Raw genomic sequence first — 27,731 nt, forward strand, 5'->3', positions numbered from 1 at the left:
AACACTCTTATAAAGATGAGAACCTGATTATTACACTATTGCACTTCAAACAAGAAACACACAAACTAAATTGCACAACTAATTGCATTAGTACTGTACAAAGTTAGAGGTAGATAGATTCCCCTGCTCACCCAACCTCGGGCTTCCAGTGGGGAGACCTGAGGTCAACCTACCTCGGCTACCTACCCATCTCGTACTTCTGAGTGGGAGACCTTCCCAGGCAGTAGCCAGCCTAGCTCACAAACTAGAATCAGGGCGCCCACTCCGACAAGGTTAATTGACCCACAGTCCCACATGGTGACATGATATCATTGACGTGATGTGCAAATAAGCGATAGAAAAACTATTGCGCAAATGTCACCATTCATAATATATAATTTTTTTTTTTTTTGTGCGGGCGCCCCATGCTGTCCCCGACAAGATGTCGCTCTGGGAGGCTGCCCATGTTGCCTATGCCTAAATCTGCCACTGCCTCCACCAGTGTTTCCTCAGGTCAAATTTGTGAACCTCCAGTCAGGACGTGCCCAAACTTTTTCCCCTGGCGCATTTTCGGTTGGTGCCTGCATTGCCTTTATTATTGTTTTTCTTACTAATAATTTCTGTGTGCATTCCACATTTTGCGCACAAATTAGTTTACATCCCTGTTAGTAAGCATTTCTCCTTTGCCAAGATAATCCATCCACCTGACAGGTATGGAAATATCTAGATGCTGATTAAACAGCATGATCATTACACAGGTGAACCTTGTGCTGGGGACAATAAAAGGCCACTCTAAAATGTTCAGTTTTGTCACACAACACAGTCACAACTTTTGATGGAGCATACAATTGGCATGCTGACTGCAGGAATGTCCACCTGAGCTGTTGCCAGAGAATTTAATGTTAATTTCTCTACCATAAGCCACCTCCAAGAGAGAATTTGTCAGTACGTCCAGCCGACCTCACAACCACAGACCATGTGTAACCATGCCAGCCCAGGACCTCCACATCTGGTTTCTTCACCTGCAGGATCGTCTGACACCAGCCACCCGGATAGCTGATGAAACTGTGGGTTTGCACAACTGAAAAATGTCTGTACAAACTGTCAGAAACCATATCAGGGAAGCTCATCTGCGTTATCATCATCCACACCAGGGTCTTGATCTGACTGCAGTTTGGCGTCATAACCAAGTTCAGTGGGCAAATGCTTATCTTCGATGGCCACTGGCATGCTGGAGAAGTGTGCTCTTCATGGATGAATCACGGTTTCAACTGTACTGGGCAGATGGCAGACAGCGTGTATTGCGTCGTGTGGGCGAGTGGTTTGCTGATGCAAACATTGTAAACAGAATGCCCCATGGTGGCGTTGGGGTTATGGTATGGGCAGGCAACGAACACAATTGCATTTTATTGATGGCAATTTAAATGCACAGAGATAACATGACGAGATCCTGAGGTCCACTTTGAGCCATTCATCCACCACCATCACCTCGTGTTTCAGCTTGATAATGCATGGCCCCATGTCGCAAGGATCTTTACACAATTCCAGGAAGCTGAAAATGTCCCAGTTCTTCCATGGCTTGCATACTCACCAGACATGTCAACCATTGAGCATGTTTGTGATGCTCTTGATTAATGTGTACGACAGTGTGTTCCAGTTCCCGCCAATATCCAGCAACTTTGCACAGCCATTGAAGAGGAGTGGGACAACATTCCACAGCCTGATCAACTCTATGCGAAGGAGATGTGTCCCACTGCATGAGGCGAATTGTGGTCACAACAGATACTGACTGGTTTTCTGATCCACACCCTTACCCTTTTTAAGGTATCATTGACCAACAGTATATCTGTATTCCCAGTCATGTGAAATCCATAGATTAGGGCCTAATGAATTTATTTGGGGAGGCAGGTAGCCTAGTGGTTAGAGCATTGGGCTAGTAACCGAAAGGTTGCTAGATTGAATCCCTGAGCTGGTAAAAATCTGTCATTCTGCTCCTGAACAAGGCAGTTACCCACTGTTCCCCGGTAGGCCGTCATTGTAAATAAGAATGTGTTCTTAACTGACTGTCTAGTTAAATAAAGGAAAAATAAAAACATTTCAATTGACTGATTTCCTTAAATTAACTGTAACAGAAAAAATAAATAATATTGTTGCATTTTTATTTTGTTCAGTGTATGGAGCATAATGTATAATGTGTATTCCTTTATAACTGCGGACACGTTTATTTCATAAACTTTATGGTGTTATACTCAATTGTGCATATGTAGCTACATTTGTGATAGTTCTGCGATTCAAAATTCAAAAGGCACTTGCACATCTGAGCTATCTTTGTTGCAAGTGCATGGTAACAGTTGAATAACATGAGAAAAAACGATGCTAAATGTAATGGGGTCAAAGAAGTATTATCTTGTGTTGTATCCTTTGAAGCTGCTCTGGTCATGGTTAGAAGGGATGCAGCTTTAGTCAAATGAATGTCAAAAATAGATTTATTTTTTAATTTAAGCTAACCCTAATCCTTTCCTAACCTTAACCGAATTATCCTAACCTGCTACATTGATTACCCTAACCTTCTGCATAAGTTCTCCTAACCTGCTACGAAATGTCAAATCTGAAATGAATTTGACAAAAGATGGATCCCTTCTAGCCAAGGGCTTATCATGACCATTGCATTGGCCTGTGTTGTCAAGCCCTTGCGGAGCACTTCAGTTATTATGTTACTTGTAAAATTGTTTTATTGCTATCCTGACATGTTATTCTAATTGCCAATAATTCCTCTTTATTCTTTACATTCGGAAATTACATACACACACACACAGTATTTGACATAACTTGCAAACATCATAACTGGAAGTGGACATATTTTTTGCTAAAGATTGAGGACCTCTGTTGTACTCTAGCAACATACTATTTGGAGAGGGAGTTGAGAGGATGAGGGAGTGGGGAAGAGGATGAGATATTGTCAATATAATTGCATAATGGAATTGTATTTCATTTATATGTGAACTGTATGTCAAATTACAAAAAAACTTTTCAGTAATCATCTCACTTGTTAGCTGGCGGTCAACTATGTGGCTTTGAGGACATCAGTGTCGATCAGATGTAAAAATATATTCTTATACCACTTGGTGGTTTTCCCAGCGCAAGCCACAAAACTGTTTATCATGTCCGACTTATCCACTGCCCCCATTTTGAGATTAGAGTCAAGCACACAGTCTGGTTTGATCTTTTTCTCCCGTCAGGTGGTCCACCTTCCCTGTGCCTCGCTCTTCTCCTGTAGCTCCAAGGTCGTGTCCACTATGTTTTCCAACAGCTCCTCTGTCAGAAACAGCTTGAAGCACTCTGCCTCAGAGGGAGATGGCAAGGGGCTTTGCACTCCAGACTGGGATTCATCAAAGCCAACAGCAGGGCCAGGAGGGGTGAAATGGCTGGCGGCCTTCCAGCTACCACAGACCTCCCGTACTTCATCCACTGTCAGTCTGCCTCCATCACCACCACCATCTTCAGAGGAACCTGGGACTTCGTCTGTGGGCAAAGGGTCCTCAGAGGCAGGGTTCTCAATGGCCACAAGGTTGGGGGGCAGCTTCTCACTGTCACTGTCATACTCAGAATCATTTTCAGAATTTTACAAATATCTCCAGAATTTCCACATTTGTGAGTCATCTCCGATGGGCCTTCCCAGGCTTCCATGGCAACATTGAGGAGTATTCTTGGGCGGTGAGCGTAGAAGAGCTTGAATGAGGGAAATGCACCAACTCCTTAGCTATGGCCTTGGTGGTAATGGTTCACAGGGGAATCATCTCAGGTTACCTGGTGGCATAGTCTACCACCACCAGGATATCTCAGTGTCCTCACCCAGACTTTGGGAGGGGTTCAACAAGGTCATTCCCCTATCCTATCAAATGGGGTCTCAATGAATGAGAGGACGCTTGGGTACTCCCTACTGGGGCAGTCCACTGACAGGTGGGACACCTCTGACAGTAGTGTGTGGCAGCTGTGTAGATTCCGGGACAGTAAAACCTCTGTACAATTTGTTGCCTTGTCTTTTCCTTGCCCAGATGAGCACCCAAGACGTGACAGTGGGCCAACTGGAGAAGAACTGGAACATACACTTTGAGCACTAGGAGCTGTGATGTAAGGCTTTCACCTACTTATGTAACCCGATAGAGTAGCGCTGAAATGGCCCTGCAACAAAACTGAGAAGACATTGATAGGTATGGGGGCTCACCTTCAACATCGGCGAGATCTTTGCTGTGGTCAGACTGGTCTGGTTGGGGGGCATCATCCTGCAGCACCTCCACTGACCTCTACTGGCAAGAATGGGTTTTAGTATGTTTCCCAGCAAAGGCTTGTGTCTATGAGTGTGGTGAACACCAGCGATAGCGTGAGAGGGACTTTTGCTTACTCCAGCAGCCTTAAAAACAGTCAAATCTGGGGCAGTTTCGACCCAGGAGTAGAGGGGTCATCCATTCTGGCATCACCCCTGCAATGACAGTCCATGCCCCACAATCAGTGTTGCAGGCTGTCGGGTCGTGCCTGGTGTTCCCATGGATGCAGGTGAGGGGTAGGGTGTTGTGGTTTCGAAGAGACCATACAGGAATCCATTCTGTCTGTATTTGAATCATGGCACTACCAGAGTCCAAGAGAGACAGTAGGTTATGGGAGCCTGCCTGCACTGGATACTTGCGAGCGGATACTTCACTTCCGTCATCTCTCAGGTCTGACAGGTGGCAATGAAGGGTTGACCAACCACCCCTGGGTCTGTAGGCATTGGCTCATCTTTTAGTCGACACTTGTTGTGAGTAGGGTGTCCCTTGGCCCCACATTTTCCACACCAAACGGCATTACGTCATTCCTCTCCGGCTTGGAAATACATTAATGCTGTTTTGGCAGGCTCATATCTTCTTGGGGAAAAAGCTTGCGTGTCGGCTTGTTTCAGGAGGTCATTCCTGTGTGTTTGACTTAAGTACATCTTTTGTGGCCTCCAACTTTTCTACCAGCTGAATCATGTCCTGGTGAGTCTGAGGGAATTGTTGGGTGGCTGCTTTGCGCGGATTGTAGGAAAGGGGTCTCATGAACCAGTCCAGGAAAACATTGTCTCGTCCATAGAGTTGACTTGTGGCTTCAGCCAATTTTTCCCAAGCCACCTTAGGTGGTATAATTGGACCCGGGGTGCCTGGCCAGCTTGGTATTTCCAGGTACTGAACCATTGTGCGCTTGCAAAGGGGTTGAGCCCTGGTCTGCTTAGGATCTCCTCCTTCAAACGGACATAGTTATTGGCCTCTACTGTCTCCAGATCCTGATATGCGTGTTACTCTTCTCCTATGAGATAGGGGCTAGAAGAGCTGACCATATCATCCGGTCCCATAATCCTCTCTCTGCCACTCTCAAATGGCAAGAGACAGGCCTCTGGGTCATCAGCATTAGTCATTTTAGTGAGGGTCTCTCTGGCCTTAATGGCAGATGAGGGAAGAGGGACAGGTTGAATAAAACACCTTAAGTACATTTTCTCCTTATCATTTTCCCATTAAGTACATTTCCTTAACTTTAAGTCAGTTGCACTGATTTAAGTGCTTAATTCAGTATGGATATCGATGCAAACAGAATTTGTGGAGGTGAATGTTGCTTTCCTCTGGTTGCAAAAGGAAAACATCAACCAGCTGGCTAGGTGCATAGCTAGCTTGCTACTTAGCTAAACAATGGAAGGTGCACAAGCCATGGCTACATGGCTAGCTAGCTACCTACTCTATAAGTTAGCTTGACGTGCTATAAAGTAAGAAAGTAATAGAATCAAGTTGAGAAAAAGGTAACGAAAAGAAATGTGTTTTATTATCTTTGGAATCAATTTATTTCTCCTGTCTTAAATGTAGAAGTTTTTCTTTGCATCATACTGGATATATTTCAGTATTTTAAAGGTTATATCTTGAAAACAAATTTGGATTTGAAATCAAACATATTTTCATCCATATTGGGTGAACCATTTAGAAATTACAGCACTTTTTGTACATATTCCCCCCCCCCGCCTTTACACAGTGTAAGTGTAAAGGCGCCCGCAAACTAGTAGGTTCGGTTTGCTCCTAGCTGAACTCGTCTAGGCGAAGCGAATGCCTGTGCCTCGCATACTCCCTTAAAACACCTAGTTTTTCATGTGAAAATAGCAATATTACTGTTTGTCCCTCTTGAGACGCCATAGCAACAACATACCCAGTGTACACTTCCTCAAAATAGCGTAAATTAATCAAAGATAAATCAAGAAGAGCTCCTCGTTTTTCCCGAGGTCATAGTCGCGCAATTTTACATTAACTAAGATGTTTGTTACAGTATTTCTCAGGTGAAAAAAATTGCATTAAAACTAGCCCTCTCTTGTTGAATGACAAATACTTAACTAATGAATACCGTCCATACAGTAGTTCCCCATCATACTAGGAGTAGTTTTGTTGACCAATCACTGACGAAGGGATGTAGATTTCGCCTCCAAAAAAAAAAATATGCGCAAACAGCCGGAAAAAACCCTGCCGAACACAGAAAATGTCACAACTGTTTCGACTGGGAAGCATGCAACAGGCTTTAGCGCCCACACCACTTTTTCGAGCTGAAAGATGATGGCCAGAGCTTACCCATGATCTTGCACAACGATTTAAGTCAATAAGTAATTATTTTTGCCAAAGTGTGATACATTTGGGTTTGAAGTGACAAACCCAAACTGCCCACTTCATGCAAATCCATGTGAATGCAGAGTCTTTTCCTGTGATATGACATACAAATTATTTTCAGCCTACATTTCGTTTCAGGGCTGGGTTTTAAATGAACGTTACCACCCACCAGCATGGAATTGTTTATCAATCAGAAACAGCTGCAAAGTTATTCCTTTTCGCAATTGAGATGAGACAAACAGCCTGAGCCATGGAGCAAATTAAAATAGAAGGTTCAAACTTATGTTTTTGCACCACCACTTTTTACCAGAAAATTGTCATAATCCATTGGATAATTTGTCATTTTCACTTATTTTTTTAGCTGGTCTGTAATAAAAATATACACATGACCATTTTATTAATGTATAATTGGGTGATATGATAGCATTTTGCAATCCCGCTTCCCCGTCACCACAAGATGAATGGTTTTGACCATTAAAGTTTTGCTTCAAAACATGCTCCAATACTTTGATAGTTGTAACGTTAGCTAGATTTTGCGGCATGCTCTATCATGAGCAAAGTCATTGTAGCCCATCATTTCACTTCCCCTGTGAGAATCATGAGCAAGGGCTGACTTGGCTTTACTGTACTGTAGCCGAATCCTGCCAGCAGCCTACATACCAAAGGTTACACCGTGTCCATTACAACGTAGAAAAATGCTTATCAGATATCTTTCAATAGTCCATATTACCCGAGCTTCATCTTATTCTTCCAAACTATTTCTATGGTGGATTTGCAACTGCAATTTATGGAAGATGACAAAAAATTGGGCGATAACAATAAATCAAATCAAATCAAATGTATTTATATAGCCCTTCGTACATCAGCTGAAATCTCAAAGTGCTGTACAGAAACCCAGCCTAAAACCCCAAACAGCAAGCAATGCATGTGAAAGAAGCACGGTGGCTATGAAAAACTCCCTAGGAAAAACTCCCTAGAAAGGACAAAAACCTAGGAAGAAACCTAGAGAGGAACCAGGCTATGAGGGGTGGCCAGTCCTCTTCTGGCTGTGCCGGGTGGATATTATAACAGAACATGGTCAAGATGTTAAAATGTTCATAAATGACCAGCATGATCAAATAATAATAATCATAGTAGTTGTCGAGGGTGCAACAAGCACGTCCGGTGAACAGGTCAGGGTTCCGTAGCCGCAGGCAGAACAGTTGAAACTGGAGCAGCAGCATGGCCAGGTGGACTGGGGACAGCAAGGAGTCATCATGCCAGGTAGTCCTGAGGCATGGTCCTAGGGCTCAGGTCCTCCGAGAGAAAGAAAGAAAGAGAGAAAGAGAGAATTAGAGAGAGCATATTTAAATTCACACAGGACACCGGATAAGACAAGAGAAATACTCCAGATGTAACAGACTGACCCTAGCCCCCCGACACATAAACTACTGCAGCATAAATACTGGAGGCTGAGACAGGAGGGATCAGAAGACACTTTGGCCCCATCCGATGATACCCCCGGACAGGGCCAAACAGGCAGGATATAACCCCACCCACTTTGCCAAAGCACAGCTCCCACACCACTAGAGGGATGTCTACAACCACCAACTTACCGTCCTAAGACAAGGCCGAGTATAGCCCACAAGGCCGAGTATAGCCCACAATAGATGGCAAAGTCAAATATAAGGCCAGTGACTTCCATCTGAGGAAAAGTTTACCCTAAATCAATGCTTATGACAAATCCAGTTCCAAAACCGGCCAATCTTTTTAATATGGTGTATTAAATAACCAATAAAAAAAGAGCAACATCAGATAACATTAGATTACTAGCTAGCTAGCTAATGTCCGCATGCTAGCTAAGCTACACTGACAGCTGTCAGTGCCCTATTTGTTGATGTTTATCAACTCCAAGTGGAAGTTGCCACACCTAATTCGTGAATATGTATACGTAGCCTTCTTCATTCCTCTGAGGTGAAACCTAAACATGCATTTCCTCCCTAGGACAGGAAATTGCGTCAAAACAGTGGCAGGAATTTCCTCTGGGAGGATCTTTAAGTGGGAGAGCAGGCATGCTGTGGCTGTCTTCCTAACTGCTCCAATTGAGTGAGATCCAGCCTGCACTCTTGTGCCAGTCAGTTGATTAGGGAATGCCTTGCAGGTGTGCTGATTAGTAATCCTGTGTTGGGTGAGCAGAGCTGTGGTGCTGTCTTCGGTTGGCCTGGTGCTGAAGGGAGTGCAGCTTTCCACAGTGCTGAACTGAATGCCGCTGTCCAGCGACACCTGTCTCCTGTGCTAAGGTGGGTGGCTTTGTCCATGGTGCTGAACTGGGTATATCTCTTGGCCCATACTGTTCTATGTGTTTACTAATGATCAATCACTAGCATTAAACAAAGCCTGTGTGTCTATGTATGTTGATGATTCAACATTATACACATCAGCAACCACAGCTAGTGAAGTCCCTGCAACAAAGAGTTGCAGTCAGTTTTGGAATAGGTAGCTAGTAATAAACTAGTCCTGAACATATCTAAAACTAAAAGTATTGTATTTGGTACAAAACATTCCTTAAGTTCTAGACCTCAGCTGAATTTGGTAATGAATGACGCGGCTGTTGAGCAAGTTGAGGAGACTAAATCTCTTGGCGTCACCTTGGACTGTAAACTGTCATGGTCAAGGCATATTGATTTAATTGCTGTAAAGATGGGGAGAGGTCTGTCTGTGATAGAGAGATGCACAGAAATTTTAACACCACAGTTGACCAAACATGTGCTGCATGTCCCAGTTGTATCTAATCTTTACTATTGCCGGTTGATATGGTCAAGTGCTGCAAAGAAGGACCTAGAAAAGCTGCAGCTGGCCCAGAACAGAGCAGCACATCTTGCCCTCATTGTACACAGAAGGCTAATGCCAACAGTATGCATGTCAGTCTCTCTTGGCTCAATTCTTGTTTTGTGAGAAATATTAATCTGTTGAAAATTCTAAATTGTCTAAATTCTAAATTGTCAACTTACATATAGCTCTAACATACTTACCCCACTAGACATGCCACCGGGGGTCTCTTCACAGTCCCCAGGTCCAGAACAAATTCAAGAAAATGTGCAGTATTATATAGAGCCATCATTGCATGGAATTCCCTTCAATCTCATATAGCCCAAGTGAACAGCAAAAAACGAACAAAGCAACACCGAACGGCACGTCTCTCAAATGTGACCATATTCTTTTGTGTATGTACTAACATGTACACTATATATACAAAATCATGTGGACGCCCCTTCAAATTAGTGGATTATTAGTGCTATTTCAGCCACACCCGTTTCTGGGAGGTGTGTAAAATCGAGCACACAGCCATGCAATCACCATAGACAAACATTGACAGTAGAATGGCCTTGCTGAAGAGCTCAGTGACTTTCAATGTGGCACCGTCATAGGGTGCCACCTTTCCAACAACTCAGTTTGATGGAAATTTGCCCCGGTCAACTTTCCCCCGGTCAACTGTGAGTGCTGTTATTTTGAAGTGAAAAAGGTTGAGGAGCAACAACGGACCAGCCGCGAAGTGGTAGGCCACACAAGCTCTCAGAATGGAACCGCCGAGTGCTGAAGTGCATGGCGTGTAAAATCGTATGTCCTTGGTTGCAACACTCACTACCGAGTTCCAAACTGCCTCTGGAAGCAACGTCAGCGCAAGAACTGTTCATCGGGAGCTTCATGAAATGGGTTTCCATGTCCGAACAGCCGCACAGAAGCCTGAGATCACCATGCGCAATGCCAAGCTTCAGCTTGGGTCGTTTAAAGTTCGCCGCCATTGGACTCTGGAACAGTGGAAATGCGTTCTCTGGAGTGATGAATCACGCTTTACCTTCTGGCAGTCCAACGGACGGATCTGGGTTTGGCGGATGCCGGGAGAGTGCTACCTGCCCGAATGCATAGTGCCAACTGTAAAGTTTGGTGGATGAGGAATAATGGTCTGGGGCTGTTTTTCATGGTTCGGGCTAGGCCCCTTAGTTCCAGTGAAGGTAAATCTTAATGCTACAGCATACAATGGCATCCTAGACCATCATGTGCTTCCAACTTTGTGGCAATGACAATGCCTCCGTGCACAAAGCAAGGTCCATACAGAAATGGTTTGTCGAGATCGGTGTGGAAGAACTTGACTGGCCTGCACAGAACCCAATCAAACACCTTTGGGATGAATTGGGATGCCGACTGTGAGCCAGGCCTTATCGCCCAACATCAGTGCCCGACCTCACTAATGTTCTTGTGGCTGTATAGACGCAAGTCCCTGCAGCAATGTTCCAACTTCTATTGGAAAGCCTTTCTAGAGCAGTGGAGGCTGTTATAGCAGCAAAGTGGGGACCAAAGCCATATTAATGCCCATGATTTTGGAATGAGATGTTTGATGAGCAGGTGTCCACATACTTTTGGTCATGTAGTGTATGTGTAACTGATGGATGCACACACACCCACACACCCACACACACACATGCACTCTACACACACCCACAAATGATTATTCTTTAGTTGTATTGTTAATTTTGTGTTTGTGTTTGTGTCTTTAGTTGTTTTTATATATAAGTCTGTATAGTCTTTGCTAATGTAATAAATGTAAGTAAATTGTAAAGTATTTTTGTCTGTAATGTATTTTTCGTTATGTGTCGGACCCCAGGAAGAAAAGCTTGTGGGCCTGTCCATGGTGCTGAAGGGGGTGTCCTTCAGCCACACATATGCCCATGCCACTCACGGTTTCAGTGTGTTTCAAGGTTTTCCAGCTATGCCATTCATACAAATGTATGACAGCTTGCATGTAAATCTTCAAAGCTGTTGTGCTAACAAGGACAATATAATAATTACTGGTAAAATGTGGATCAACAAACATAGATGACAGTCACCAATGTTGAGATGGTAAGACGCGGTCACCGATTCTGTTGTTCACTGACAATACTTCTTACCTTGTTTGTTTGTGCCAGGTGTGTGGGGTTTGTCAAGTATACATGCATTAGGCACTCTTTCCTCAGAGAACTGACATTATTTTTGCATCATTTATGTAGCTTCAGGGTTAGGATGGAACAGAACAACAGTCCAATGTCCAAACATGAGAAAACCTGGTGCAACTTTTGGCATCCTGCCTTCTGTCAGGGTATCTCTCTATTCAATCCGCGTCGTGGAAGTTCAGCTTTACAGCGTGATTGAAATTTAAAGGCAATGTTCCCGCTTTAGTGGAGATTGCATTCACGGTAAACGCTGCATATGTCGGCTCAATCTGAAATTACCTTTGAAATTTCTATTGCGGAATCTGTAATGCTTCAGTTGTACAGATTGACTAGAGCCTTAACACGTTTAAACTTTGCCTGTGTACCTCAGTTTTTGTGTCAGTTTAACAGATTGTATAGAGCCCTAATACGTTTAAACTTTGCCTGTGTACCTCAGTTTTTGTGTCAGTTTAACAGATTGACTAGAGCTCTAATACATTTAAACTTTGCCTTTGTATTTCAGCTCGTGTCAGCTCTTGTATTGCCTGTAGGCTTTCGAAATGAGGTTCTTGAACATGTTGTACCCTTCTCACTCTGTCACTTGCAAAACACGTGGAATACATATGCATTGGAAACGTCCAGAGTGACATGCCTTTTCTGCAAATGCACTGAAATGCCAACCAGAGATTTCTAATCCTATGATCGTGGTAAATCCTGTGCATTTAATTGTCTTACAATGTAAGTAACTAGCTAAATCAACACATGTTATATCACTGATAATGGAGAACCATAACAATGTTAAGCAAATATGTACGTGATATGATTAACAACTGCATAAAACCTCCCAGAAAAGTTTGATAAATTATTCAAATAATACCTAGGGCAATTGTAAATAAACGTTAACCATGAGAGTAAGCGTTTCCATTATCATCGTTCATTTCAAGTAACACTTTCAGAAATAGGACAGAAGGCTGTTTAACAATGGACGCTTTCCAAATAATTTGATGTATGATCTACACTAAGAGGTGGAGCTTGGATGACAATCTACATAAAGCAGACCATAGTTGCATTCTGGCAGATAACTCCTCCCAATACACAAAATCCATTCTAATGTGTATACTTGACTGTGTACTATATGTTTACATTACAAACCACACACCAGCAACCGCAAACCCAATAAGCATTCATATCAAAAGGCTATACAAAACAATATGCATACCTGATAAATGGAAATTGTCCAACCTTTGTCAAACGTTAAGTCCTCAGACGTTTTTGTGAATGGTGTTAGCTGATTACATGTAAATGAAACTGCTGGGAGATTAGACAAATCTAATGAAAGCTGGTCTTTACATATAACTTGAAGGAAGCTGGTACTGTACAGTTACCTCCAAGGGAGACAGGTTGACTTGGCCTAGTGGGAACAGATAGGACTAATTCATCTCCTACTTAGGGTTTATTGTTCATGCAAAATTACCATACCTCACAGAATATGAAGATTATGTAGACAATTCTCCAGAGATGTATTTTCTTTTCATTGCATGCAAGAGAAAAATAGAGAACAAATTGCAAGGCTTCTGATAGTAATCATAATGAAAATGCATACATTATAGATTGGTGAAAAAAATACATGAATAAATGTATCACTTAGGTTACAGTCAGAGGTGTATAGTCAAACAACATATAAAAATAACATTTTATCTTTCATAAAAAATCGATGATTCAAGGAACACGGTGAAGTAGGCCTCTCATTAGCGACATCCCCCATGACACAAATGGATCATAAACTCATTGAAATAATGCTGTCTGAATAGTGAATGAGTTTTAGGTCATTCATATGGAAAACAAAAGGAGAGCCGCACACTCTAGGAGCTCAGATGCAATAATTAAGTCATTCATATAACACATCTGATAAAAGATTAACAACCTTGTACAACTCACCCAACTGTGGCCTTCCATGTCATTGCAATGACATCAGAGTGAGTCTCTTGTAGCGAGCAAGATGTCTTTCTTTAAAAATCAACAAACATTGATAATTGTTACTCTCAATACCCTCATGAAAAACATACCTTATAATTAGGCTGAGAATCTTTTACTTTGCTGATAAATGAGAGGGGAGACCCAACCCTCATAGGAGAATAGGAGTTATTGACGGATGGGCACTAAGCCTAATTAAGAAAAGAAAGAAGTGCTGCATCGTATGTGATATCTAGTGAGTGTATAATTGGTGAAATGTTATTTTGAGAACTTAAGTGGTTTATATTCTAGTTGCAGAGTTTTAACACCCCAGTCGTCCTCAAACCCTTACATTGACCAATCGCTAGCATGTCTAAACCTAAAATTACTCTATCCCCTTACATGAAGCAGTTATCAGATGCATCAGGCCAGGCATTTTTGATCACCTACTGTACCCTGAGTTTTAGATTTTTCAGAGCATAATAATTGCCCCCGAAGGCATGCATCACTGAACAAAGCAAGATGAGGGACCATTGTTGCCAGTTTCAGGGCAAACTTACATGATTGTGTACAAAGGAAACTAGAACATGAACAGGGAGAGAGTAGCGAGTCTATCGGTATGGCAACTGTAATCAACAGACAGTAAATGCAGTGAACTGTAATATTTCCATTTTAAAGCGCATAGTCAGAAACATTTATTGACTACAAAGTGTAAAGGATAATATTGTTCATGAAGTTAGTCTCGTCCAAAACAAAGTTTTGTAAGTGAATTCTTCATGACTTACTTGAGGGTTGGGTTTTGATTCCGACAATGCTCACTTGCCCATTAAAGGCACCCGTATACTGGATTCGGTTTGCTCCCAGCAGAACTAAGCTAGGGGAAGCGAACATCTGTGCCTCGCATACTCCTTTAAAAGACCTTCGCTTGAAAAATTAGAAAAAATAAGCAATATTACTGTTGAGATGCCGTAGCAACAACATAGCCAAACAACTTCCTCAAAATAGTCAGAATGAATAAATCAAGAAATCTGTAATTCATTTTGACTTTTTTGCAGGGGTCTTAGTCGCGCAATTTTAAATCTAACTAAAATGTTTGGTGCAGTATTTCTCAGATGATTTTTTTTGCATGAAAACTAGTCATCTCTCATTGAATGACAACAAACACTTAATTGAAGAATCCCATCCATAGTTCCCACTCCTACTAGGAGTAGTACTGTTGACCAATCATCGACAAAGGGGCGTAGACTTCAGCTACCGAACTTCGAGTTGCCTTAAGAAAATAATTTGTGTGCTCGAACAGACGAAAAAAAACCTGCCACACACCAATACGAACAAAAATGTCACAAAATGTTGTCATAATATATGTGCAAACTGTTTTGACTGGAAAGCATGTGACAGGCTTAGAATGATACACAGCTGAAATGATTGCGATCTCTCCATTCCTTCCTCAGAACACACAGACAATGAGACAGACCTGCCCATCAGGACATTGGATCTGACTTTGTTTACATAAAACGATTAACTGCACATTTGTTTAATGACAAATACTGCAATAAACACCTTAGCTAGATATAAAATTGCACGACTAAAACCTCGGCAAAACATGTCAAAATTAATTTCAGATTTCTTGAGTTATATTAGATTTATTTTGACTATTTTGAGGAAGTAACTGTCTTTGTTCTATGGTGTCTCATTGGGGACAAAAATCAGTAACAGCCACATCGAACCACACCCCCAAGACTGAAATCTCTTTTTTCTGAATGAGCAACAGAGAAACACATGCAGAGTCAGTGTGTTCAGTCGCTCTTTAAGAGGTTTGTTTATGTGGCCTCCAAGAATTTAATTCACAATATACACTGACCACACCTCTGACAAACATAATTAATGATTGCTGGCAAAAGGTTAATATCCACCCAGCAGAAAATGAATCAACAGTATATTAATGAGCCCATTACCAACAATGATGGATCAAGAAATTAGTCTCCTTTAGGAGGAGGAGCATATCAGATGCAGAGAGATATTGATTGGAAAAATAATCCTTCTTTATATAGACAACACTTTGTCCTGCTGGCATCAGAAGGGTGATCCCAGACAATACAGGCCTCCATGCACTGTAAATAGTGTTGTAATTAATACTCGGAGACGAGGATGAAAAACAAGCTCACCCCTTCCCCTCCTCTACAACAGCAGTTTACTTATTAAGATCCCCCCCACTCCTACAGTGATAGCTAGATCATAAACGTTCCATGGCTCTAGACAACACTTTACTTATTAAGATCACCCCACTCCTACAGCAATAGCTAGATCATAAACGTTCCATGGCTCTAGACAACACTTTACTTATTTAGATCCCCCCCACTCCTACAGCAATAGCTAGATCATAAACGTTCCATGGCTCTAGACAACACTTTACTTATTTAGATCCCCCCCACTCCTACAGCAATAGCTAGATCATAAACGTTCCATGGCTCTAGACAACACTTTACTTATTTAGATCACCCCACTCCTACAGCAATAGCTAGATCATAAACGTTCCATGGCTCTAGACAACACTTTACTTATTTAGATCACCCCACTCCTACAGTGATAGCTAGATCATAAACGTTCCATGGCTCTAGACAACACTTTACTTATTTAGATCACCCCACTCCTACAGTGATAGCTAGATCATAAACGTTCCATGGCTCTAGACAACACTTTACTTATTTAGATCACCCCACTCCTACAGCGATAGCTAGATCATAAACGTTCCATGGCTCTAGACAACACTTTACTTATTAAGATCACCCCACTCCTACAGCGATAGCTAGATCATAAACGTTCCATGGCTCTAGACAACACTTTACTTATTTAGATCACCCCACTCCTACAGTGATAGCTAGATCATAAACGTTCCGTGGCGCTAGACAACACTTGACTTATTTAGATCACCCCACTCCTACAGCGATAGCTAGATCATAAACGTTCCATGGCTCTAGACAAGATCAGTTTAGGTCATGTAAATGATATGCTGGATCCTGTTAAGATGCATTCTATTGTACTTTACAGGAATTGTTTGTTTCCATTTGAGATTACGTTTCGTTTTTAGCCAGTCAGAGTAAGATTGGACTGCAACGTAGCTAACTAGAATGATTCTTTCTAGACATGGTAAACTACTGTACTGTGTTAAAAAGGACCCTTTCTCCTAACACATTTCATGACAAATTCCTGTTTTTAAAAGGTCCAATCTTGAATAACAAAACAAAATGATATAACAATTTCACTAGAGAGAGAGGGTAAGGGCTAGATTCAATCCGGAGTGTGGAAGTAGCGCGCTACAGCACGATTGAAATTTAAAGGCAATGTGCCCACGTTGCCAGAGGGTGTTTCTCAATATGCATACAACAATATGCATCCACACTCTCATGCTCCGAGTGCATTCTCTGACGTCGTTCTCTTGAAAACGTTCTTGTGAGGACGAGAGTGTGGAGAACGCATAAAACATTACATTTGAGAAGCACTCACACTCCCCTACTGTATTACCTCAGGCTACACCTCCCAATTCACTGAACCTTCTTCCAGCCAGGACAATGGACCACAATAGACTAAACAACATATACACAAAGCAACCGTTTTACTTCACAACTGTCAGTTAGCTATATGCGAATCATAATAATGTAGCTAACCAGATAGTTTAAAAGGCAAAATGACCTAAAACTAATATTATGCAAGATAGATGTAAATTCTTTGTGAGTAGCTAGTTAACAATTCTTCGTGGCTAGCTACTGTAACAGTAGTAGCTAGCCAGTTAGCCCTATTGACTCATTATGAGCTTGTGATCTACGGTACGTACGCAGGTAAACATGCAAAACTGAACACAGCATGTATTTATTAACGTATCAAGATAAAATATTGTAGTCAGGCAACATATGAGATGTGAATAGGCAACATTTAATTTCATATTCAGTGTATTTTCTCTCGCTTCAACTCAAATAATGGCCGCCATTGATTTCAATAACATTTTGGTCATTTTTGAAGTGGTTGCGTCATATTTCTTTGCATACTTTCCGTTGAAGCTTGCATCGATGCATGATTCAAAATATATACAAACAGAGTACGTATTCGAGAAGTGCTCTGCGTGCTCCGTTTCGCCTACTTTGGATTTGGACACATACTCCGACCCTCCCGTGCTCCAATTTGCATGCTCAGAGCACGGTAGTGTGCATTTTGAGAAACACCCAGAGACTGCGTTCATGGTTAAAGCTGCATACAGAATGTTGTCAGAAATTACCTTTACATTTCAATTGCACTATAACTCGGATCTTCCACGCTCCGGATTGTATCCAGCCCTTAGTTTATCGTTTTTCCAATGGTAGATTTGCATCATTGTTGTTTATGTTCATGCCTTAATGTTCTTCTCCGTCATTCTACGAGCTAGGCTATGTGTATAAATAGCTTTTTTCATTGGACAGTAGGCTACTGTGAAGTACTGCGGACGCCACTTGCGAGGAAATTATACATGGTCTCTTTTATCTCCTTGCAGGTATTGAGTGACAGACATTCATTTGTACATTCGGGGAGCATGATGACGGGGAAACAATAGTGGTTGTGATGAGTGGGCGAGGCTCCTCCCGTTGTCTAAGTAGAGCTCCTCTTTCCTCTGTCTCCTCACACCAGCACCGTGCCGAGCCAAAAACACCCCATAGGGAGAAACATGTGGAGGACAGCTTTGCATGCCTTTCATACAATGGAACTCTCACAAGGCGTATCAAAGCACTACACTACTCCACCGACTGTGGACTGTACTTTGGTACACAAAGAGAAGATACTTACATGCTTTGTATACATTTTTATCTGTTTTCATGACACGTTAGGTATCTTTGTCTTTCCACGTGGCATCTCTGAACAATGTTTGAGGGGAATTTATTTTTTAATTTGTAAAACAACTATGAATTTGAGTCCATCAGGGCATACAGATGTTGGATCTTACTTTGATCACCCTGTTGTATGATAACCTTCTTGAAAATCAGGACATTTAAAACTTCCCTACAGAAATGTCACTGTTGCTGCAGGATTATTATCCTGCTGTAGAAAACTGGCCCAAATGAAGATCCTACATCTGTATGTACTTCTACATATACCAAAGTTGTTGTTGCCACTTTGTCAAATCCAGTGGTAGATTTTTTTAATTAAATGTGGTTTTACTGAGAAACCAAGGAGGTGTTTCCTAAAAGTATGATTGATATTGTGTGTTTATAATGTCACCTTCTTCTCTCCCCATTTTTCCTCTCAACCCTCTTGTTTAATCTCTTAGTTGTGCAGCCCTAGTTTCTCTAGCACACTGACTCAGCAGAAAAAAATTGCCTTAATAGCATGGACCCTAATTAAAAGGAAAGAACTTCTCCAAGCAATATCTGAAAGTTTGCTACATATTTAGAATGGAAAATGTTTAAATGAGTTGCCAGAAAAAGATTTGCTTTTGTGTGCAATATAGTGATTAGCTAGCTAGAATATTTTGTTTGTGTTTATTTGGCAAATGGAAAGTATTATTTTTGCAAGAAATCCCATTTCTCCACCTCTAAGCATATGCATTCAATGCAGTTTCTTCATCAGAGTAAAACAAACACACCATTAAAACAGGCAGCAGAATCCCATTCAAATTTGATGATTTGATGCAACCTACCATTTTCCCCAAAGTAGTCAAACTATAAGCAATCTTATTTATGACCCTGCATCTCTTCTCTAAACTGAACAGAGAGAGTAGTGCTAGACGGAAAGAATCATGTGAGGAATGAGAGTGTGCTCCGGGGAAGGAGAGAGAGACAGAGGTTCACAGGAAGACACCAAGGGATATCTGCACAGAGAAGCCTCAGTGGAAGGTGTGACTGGGAAACTGAGGCTCTGAGGTAAGTGTTCATGCTCAGTGCTAGAACGGGTAGTATAGTTCTTACCTTGATTGAATCAATTGCTCTGTGTAACTAGCTGCTGCACCCAGCCTCCCCTGGGTGACAGGGAGGCCGGCAGAGAGTGAACCAATCCAGCCTGTCATGGCCGACCAGAAAACAGGGAAGATTAACAGTGTAATGCATCATAGCTGTGGGCGACCATTGATGTGTAGAAGACTGTATTTATTGACTCATTGACTGTATTGATTGTCTCAATTGATGAAAAGTCCAGAGACAGTAGTAAAGACAGCAGACAGAAGCACAGCAAGCTATGCAAAAAGGATGACGGTTCTTATTTCATGGAGTGAAACATAAAGTAACATTTATAGAAAAGCAAAAACTCTGTTATTATAATCCGTGCCATGTATACAAACCTGGATGAAGAATAGCACAAGTGGGTTGCAATGCGATGATGTACATAATGTTTCCTCAACAGGCAGACATTTTCCAGTCAGATACATGATACTCTCAAAACAATATGGGAGATTTACTGGGTAAACCTGTGCATAATAACATTTTGTCTGAAGCAAATCCTCAATTTGACATTGACAATGATGTTCCAGGTTTCCTTAATTAACCCATTTATTTCTTAATGACAGAAGACTGCGTGGCACCAGATGTTTGTTAACACCCTTCTGTTGGGTCCTCCTCTGTTGTTCTTCACCTCATCGACTTAACAATAACAGGAGAACCCCATTGGCTCACAAATCTCACTGCAATTTTTTTCTTCGTAGTAGTTCTGTCACATTTATCATATAATAGCTCCATATAAAATAGTTTTTAGAATAGTTTTCCTCCATTTATAATATACTTTGTGCACACCTCAAAATACTGTTACTTCAGATTACTGGGCATAGGATACTTTGCATGGGTGTGACATTTACAGTAATCCCTTGATGTGTGTGAGAAATACATTTTAGTTGATACACCATATGCCAATTCCAGCTTCACAAATGATGATATACAAAAACTATTTGAAATATATGTACTGTACATTTGTTTAAAACATGTTACCTACGAGTGCAGGTCAACAAATATGTTGATTCTGAGGAAATTAAAGCTATGCTTTGGTAAACTTGGATTGACAAAAAATGGATTATCTCCATTTATAATACATACACAGACAACCTCAAATACGACATGAGGGTCAGGTCAAGGGATAATTGTACTGTAAGATTCATTTATTTTCTTTTATCTCTACAGAGTGTTGAAATAAATCATCCAGAATACTTCATGGCCTCAGTCATCTGAGTAGTATGACTGTTTTGTACTGTACGCTGGTGGGTGTGGGTGAAAGGGCAACAAACTGCATGAAAAGTAAAGGGAGAAGAAGCAGGCAGAATACACCCTTAGGGCTCAGGAGGTAAGGACACTTAACTTATCGCATGCATGCATCGTCATAGTCGACATGATTCATATATCAGCTCTATGTTTTTAAAACAAAAGGAATAAAATCCTCTCCTCTTCACAAATATAAATATAATTTTATGTATAGTATGTACAATAATGTTTTGCCACCATCAACAACATCAGCATTGAGGGAGAGAATAGAAGCATATCAGTAAACTCTTTTTTCCTATGGATACAGACACTTTCTCAAAGACAGCCATGATTGATTGACGTACTCAAGCACTCTCTCAGAGGATGAAGCGGTAGGGACAGACAGTAGATGTGTTATTGAGAAAGGCTGGTGGTGTAGCTGTGGCTGTGACGTGGGGCAACAGTATGTTAGTTCTGAGAGACCCGAGAGTCACTGCCCTCCTCCAGCTCCCACTCAAAGTTCTGGCCAGTCATTTGGTAGAACATCATGTTAAAGGGTTTAAAGAATTTGTGCAGTCGGCGGATAACGTCCGGGTCAATTTTAGGGTGAGTTCTCCCCTTAGATTTGCCGAGACATCTCGGGGTGCTGCTGTCCTCTGGCTTCTTGAGACAAGGAAATCCCTTCGTTTTGTTGAAGTAAAAGTGTTTATCCGTGACGATCCGCTTGAGTCCCAGAAAGTCCTGTACCTTGCCCATCTCACCAGCGGGATCAACGATAAGCCTCTCTCCACTGACAAAGTGCATCTGGGCAAGAGGGAAGTACTGCATCCACGTCTCCAAGTGGAGCGCGTAGATCCCTATACGTAGAGCACTCCACGACGCATCTATTAGGCCCAGCGTCCGGTTCTTAAAAGCCAAAACCTCAAAGGTTGGGATCTCAGGTTTTTTGGACAGAGTCTGTGTGTAGTCTGAAATGGCCCTGGTGACAGGGTTGCGGACCACAATGATTAACTTGATGTCCCTGGCCATCGTGTGGATGCGTTTTGGGGCGTGGCTAGTCACAAAGTAGCTGGGTGTCTTCTCCATGGTGATTTGTCCCTCCAGCGTCGAAGGCATCAGGTCTCTGTGAACACAAAGCAGCAGTTACCTCAGCTCTGTTAATACTGAACTCTCTGCACCTACTGCAACACAAATGAGGTACTCAAGGACAGGGTACAAGCAAATTTGGTATTTATAGAGCAATAAATTATTTGAAATTACAAGTGAAAATAACTGTTATTATCACTGGACATTATGTAGCGAGGAGAAACATACAGCTTATTTCATCCGTGGAGTAATATGTGCAAGATAAAAAAAACAGAAGATGTAACGGCAAGTGAGCAAGTATGCTCATTGCCTAATTGGCTCCATCTGTGTTACTCCAGGAGCTGTTTTGGAACTTTAATAATGAGTTCACTGCATATCATTAATACTGCTGGTGCCTGGGGTATTGTTTTGTCATACATTTATTCTGTGTGCTCCACACTGTGTGCCTGCCTTGAGTTTCATTCCTTAGCATTCACTTCCACTTCTGCGTTGTGTGCAACACTTATTCCTTTTCTTTCTTAAGGTTAGAGGCTGTTCATTGAAGGGAATAGTGATTAATTATACGATTCTTTGTGATAATTTGTAGTAGAACAGAAATGCCCCTGCCTTGAGAGATTTATCTCAGGGATAACAGGAAACCATTTGCCAGTGCCGCAAATATTATGTTCAACTTTGTCTCTGGGACTAAGTTGGGGGATAAATCAATGTGGAAGCAAATGTAATTCATACATACAAAAGAGAGATTAGCTCCTACAGTTTCTCTTTTTTCCTCTATGGATAATAAAGCATTATGTTTACCTCCAGCAAATCAATATTAAATGTTTACATTATTTTTCATTGCAATCCATGTTCTATTTGTTTAGACATGATTACAGTCAAAATTGGCCACATTAAAAGCTGTGAATGGTATAGCCTTTATATACTTACACCAAATAGAAACATGAAATACAATACAAGTTTATGAACACTGTACTAAACGCTATTGATTTGATAATGCTTTACAACCTCCTTGCTGTATAAAAGTAATTATATTCTTAGTCATGCTATATTTTCGTTGCATTTGTGAAATCTACATCTCATAATTATTCAATTCCTTCAAAATAAATGATTCCACTTTCACAGATACAATGTTTTCTCAATTTAGATTGTCATCAGCATAGACCTAAGATGGTACAATATAGCCACATCAATTGTTTGCATCCCGGACACATTCTATATGAACTGTTCTCTTTGCAAAGAATCCAATTTACTGGGAGAAACAAATCAAGTGTTATGTATATACATATTGACCCCCCTCACACGACACAGATGGACACTGGCCCTCAAGTCTCACAAGTGGTCTGGTAATGTCATTTCTGTAACAATATTGCACTCCCGATGGGTAATTTCCCCCTGGATTCTGTTTGGCTCAAGATACTATAGAGGCTGTGGCTATTTCTTAGGCTGTAATGGGATTTAAAACATACCTACAGATTGCATAGTGACTGGAAGGAGTATTAGTTTTCATTACATTCCATCAATGTTCCACACTTCCTCAGTGGGGTAATGAATGGCTAAAGATTGTTTTTCTCCCTTCAAGGTCTTCAGCTGATGGCTATTTAAAGTAAAGTCTAAAGCATGTTAGATGGTAGCGAGGGTGTGCCATCACTGTGTATGAGAACTAAAGCACAGAGAGGAAACTCAATAAAACACACCACAACGAATCGCCTTGAAACAACCTATATACGGCACATCCTAAAAAGAACCATAAGCAAAAAATAGCATGCCTCAACAGTAACGTGTCATGCCTCTTTGACGCAAACATCCCATTGATAGGACAGATAAATGATTCTCAAGGTGACCTCTTCAATATAAGTCAGCCACATAATACGTTATTGTCCTCATCAGGCTTAATAAAAAAAATATGGAGGTTGAACAAGCGCGCGGTACCTTCATCTCTGATTGAGGTCGAACTCATTTTGATTGAGAATGAATCAGTCATGGATCGTGTACATCGAAAATGTCAGTGGAACAGAGAGGCGGAACAGAAATCACAATGCTGATAAAAAAGCTAATTTTCCTGCATGCGCCAGGCAGATGACTCCTCTGGCCTTGCACTCTGGCGAAACTGAAGTAAACAAGAGCAAAGAGTTAACTCTCATTTCTCTACGCATCAGCTGTTGAGCTCAATGTGGGTCATTCAGGTGGGTAAGTAAATAAAACACAGAACGCTAAAGAGGCCCGGCGAACCATCTGCTGTTTACTCAGTTAGACCACATAACACATCTCTTAACGTTTACCTCTTGTACCATAACGGCAGACCCTCTAATTTATACACTAAGGGCTTGATTCAATCCCTATCGCTGATGTTCAGCGATATAGCGCGCTTGAAATGTAAATCTAATATCTGATTGAGCCAACATATGCAGCGTTTATCGTGAATGCAGTCTCCGATAACGAGGGAAAATTGTCTTTACATAACAATAGGGCTACAACGCGGAACTTCGGCAATACGGATTGAATCCAGTCCTATCTAAAATAAGTGTAAGGACTTCACGTTTCCTGAAAGACAGTGAGTCACTCACGTCCTGCTCCTGAAGCATATGGGGATGCAGTGGTTATATGACAGAGTACAGTACATGGTGGTCGTGCTTGTATCAACTTAGACAGGAGAAAAAACTGTGTGACTACTATATATTATGACAACAAAGCTGCAGTTCTCAATATGAGAGGGTAGAAAAGGTCATTTCAATGAGTACTTTGAAATCATGCTGTTCTGAAGTAGTAGATTGTAAACAGGAAAAACTTTTTTTAAATGCATTTTCATTTGCTGCTTTGAAGTTAAAAGCAATTGAATTGCTTCTCTTCATGATTTCTAATATACAGAGGAAAAAAGAGGAGGATGACAGCACTGATCATTTCTGTCAGGTGTTTCAAACTCATGCAAATGGCATGTCCTTTGAATCCTCCAACCAATGGATAGCTACAGATGTTGGCCCAGACTCAGACAAACCCCTATTGTAATATAGTTGCTTCGCCAGGTTGGGTGCCACTATCTGTGCACTGTGAACTAGGTATAGGTTCACTCCACCGACCATCACAGCTTTAAACCATTTCACATAGGAACAAAATGAATGCTAAATTCACACGTCTGGAGCAGTTACAAAAGATTCAGGAAGTGCACATTTCCTTTCAATACGCAGACTACCAACAGTGCCATTTCATGACCATCTCTTAAACGCCTACTGAGGAAGTATTCTGCTACACTCACTATGAGTGGGCTCTGGAACATGCCCATGCATTTTCCTCAATGAATATGTTTCATTACGCCCTGTCAAAACCATTAAAGAAGAAAATGTTGAGGCATGACAAGTTGGGGAAAATATTCATTTGCATCCCAGACACTAATAAGGCCAAGCTGTTTCTTGGCGTATAGAAAACATTGCTGCTGAGAGGCTTGGCCATTTCTAATAAAACACTGGCACAGTTAAAAAAGCTGCTCCAATCTCTCATTTGCCTTCATCGTGGTACTGGTACTGAATCAAACTCACAAAGCCATGTCATGTCAATGGCATTTGTACAATCCCTGAGCAGTCCACACACTGTGGGTCCTATCCAGGGAGAAAACAACATTTTTTTTTTCTCATGAGGAATACTGTAAATGGACTTATTCTGTCTTTGTTAGTGGATGAAGGCATTATTTTGAGAAGAAAAGCGGGGGCATGTTGCAGCTGTTTTCTGGCACACTTCCATCTCCCAGCTTTGGAATTTTACTTGGTACGTGTAATGAGCACAACATTGGTGTACAATTTGCTAGTGAGAAAAGAGGGAGAGGTGAGTTTAATTAAAACATAACACAGCCTCCCCGCTGTAAATAAGCCCATTATACTGCAGAAGAACTGTGTGCTTCAATGGAACAGTTAAGGAGAGAACTGACAGCTGGTCCTGATCAAAACCTTTTCCCGCTCTCTTCTTGAGATCCCCTGAAGACCATTCCACTTCCAACAGCGGGGGAGCCAGGCACTTTCTCTACCCACAACAGCAGACTGCTGCGCTGAGATCTGAAGCAATGTTCACATTCTCTTTGGACATAGAACATCATGAAATAAAACAAAGGCGAGGAAAAAAAACTTTATGGATCCTTGGAATATCATAATAAACTGCATGATTAGGCCATTATTATTATACATTGGCCAGTAAATTAGCCTATTTTTCACAAGATTAAAGCCAGAGGAGGAGAATAGGAGCAATCGCATTTCAAGGATTCTAAAGATATTATCGGCAGCTTTCAAGTTCATTTTCTGTGTCACTCTTTTAAGTTCAGTGGCTTAGATCAAAACCGAAACCGTACTCTGCAGAACCGTCCCTAAGAATTTTTTTTTTTCAAACATTACTGTTTTTATCAGCACTCAAATACACAGGTCTACAATACTAGGAACATGCCACTCATTTGAATATATATGTTGTTACATCTAAATGTTCCTCGCTTGTGTTTGTTTATGTGCATTTGGATGAACTGATGAGAGTGCTTCAGGCTAAACACATACAATTTGCTCACAATAACCCTCTATATTATACGATTGGTGTTGCAATTACAACAACAAGCAGATGTGATGGCCTGTATTCTGCTTCAGAGCACCACAGTGAATAGACAAGTACAAATTATCAGTCACCCTCATTGTCTCTCAATGTCATTTATTTACCTTACCCAAACACAGTCAAGAATTTATTGGAATAAAATAAAAACCCAAACAGTAATTGCTGGTCACACCTGAGTATGTCAGAAGCAAAGAGTAAAATGTGTATCCAGGGCATTTTTGCAGATCTGGTTCAGTTATGCAGAACCAATTAACAATATGACAGATTGAACTTGATAGATTTCCTATCCTGCATGGGAAAAACAGCTAGGAACACTCATCTGGCCACTTAGGAGATTTGGCTGCAGCTGACCATGGATGGAAGAAACTCCACACATCTCTCTCATACTAAGGCCTTTAGATGAGTGACGAGTGAAGGACATCTATTAGTGCATGGATAAGCATGTGGGCATCAAATATATACAACCACTTCACATCAGAGAAAGCCCCATGTGGCTCACACCACCGTTCGAACAAAGTGACATAAAACCATCCATGGATAACATTCAATATGGGTTACCCATATTGTAAGACATTGTCATCAACCCAGAGTGCTGTTAGACAGTACAGTCATTTTACAGTTTGTGCATTAATCTTAAAATACTGTAGCTAGGTGGGACTAGGGCTGTGGCGGTCATTACATTTTGTCAGCCGGTGATTGTCAAGGAAATAACTGCCGGTCTCACGGTAATTGACCGTAATTAACATAAACACATTTAGCATCTCCTGTCTTCCACGCATAGCCTACTGATGCAGATCTTTGGAACATCTACATTTTAAAAAGTCTAATAAATCGATGTAATATAGCCTACACCATCACAATAAATCCATGATTTATTTTAGACAGGTCTAAAGAATCATGATATGAAGAAAATGTAGTATATTTCAGAAGAACAGAATAGCACACTGCGTTGTCCTTATGTTAGGCCCTGATCTGGCTGTGCCATATGGCTGTGGGCGACACTAGTTCATTTAGCAGATAAGATTTGCTCAGAATTCCGTGGCATTATTTTCTATTATCTTATAGTATGAAGAATACAATTGAACATAGCTGAATAAAATAGAAAGGACATTTTCTCCAAACGATTTGAGGGAGTAAGCACATGCGGCTATTCTGTTTTGAGCGGATAACAAAGAAACAGGTACTTAATGCTTAATTTAGAGTTATTTAGTTGTGATACAAATGTTGGGCTATATGTTTGATTTTTAATACATTCTAAGGCTGCATGATGCAACTCTAATGATGATTTGAAAAAGGTTGCATGAAAGGCATGAGCTCTACTTAGTTTTTTTGCACAGGCTGTACACACTTCATCA

The 27,731-nt window shown here is 41.2% G+C and overlaps 1 protein-coding gene across 1 annotated transcript in view; it reads right to left on the reverse strand.

Moving 5' to 3' along the window:
* Positions 1-19,614: 19,614 nt before the first annotated feature.
* LOC115171184 (heparan sulfate glucosamine 3-O-sulfotransferase 4) overlaps positions 19,615-27,731 on the reverse strand; it is a 91,747-nt gene continuing 83,630 nt past the window's right edge. Inside the window, exon 2 of the mRNA XM_029727760.1 lies at positions 19,615-21,835. Within this exon, the coding sequence (XP_029583620.1) occupies positions 21,181-21,835 (655 nt within the window). The 3' untranslated portion in view covers positions 19,615-21,180. The remainder of the gene's footprint in view (positions 21,836-27,731) is intronic.

Source organism: Salmo trutta, chromosome 32, assembly GCF_901001165.1.
Source record: "Salmo trutta chromosome 32, fSalTru1.1, whole genome shotgun sequence".
In the NCBI taxonomy this organism is placed as follows: domain Eukaryota; kingdom Metazoa; phylum Chordata; class Actinopteri; order Salmoniformes; family Salmonidae; genus Salmo; species Salmo trutta.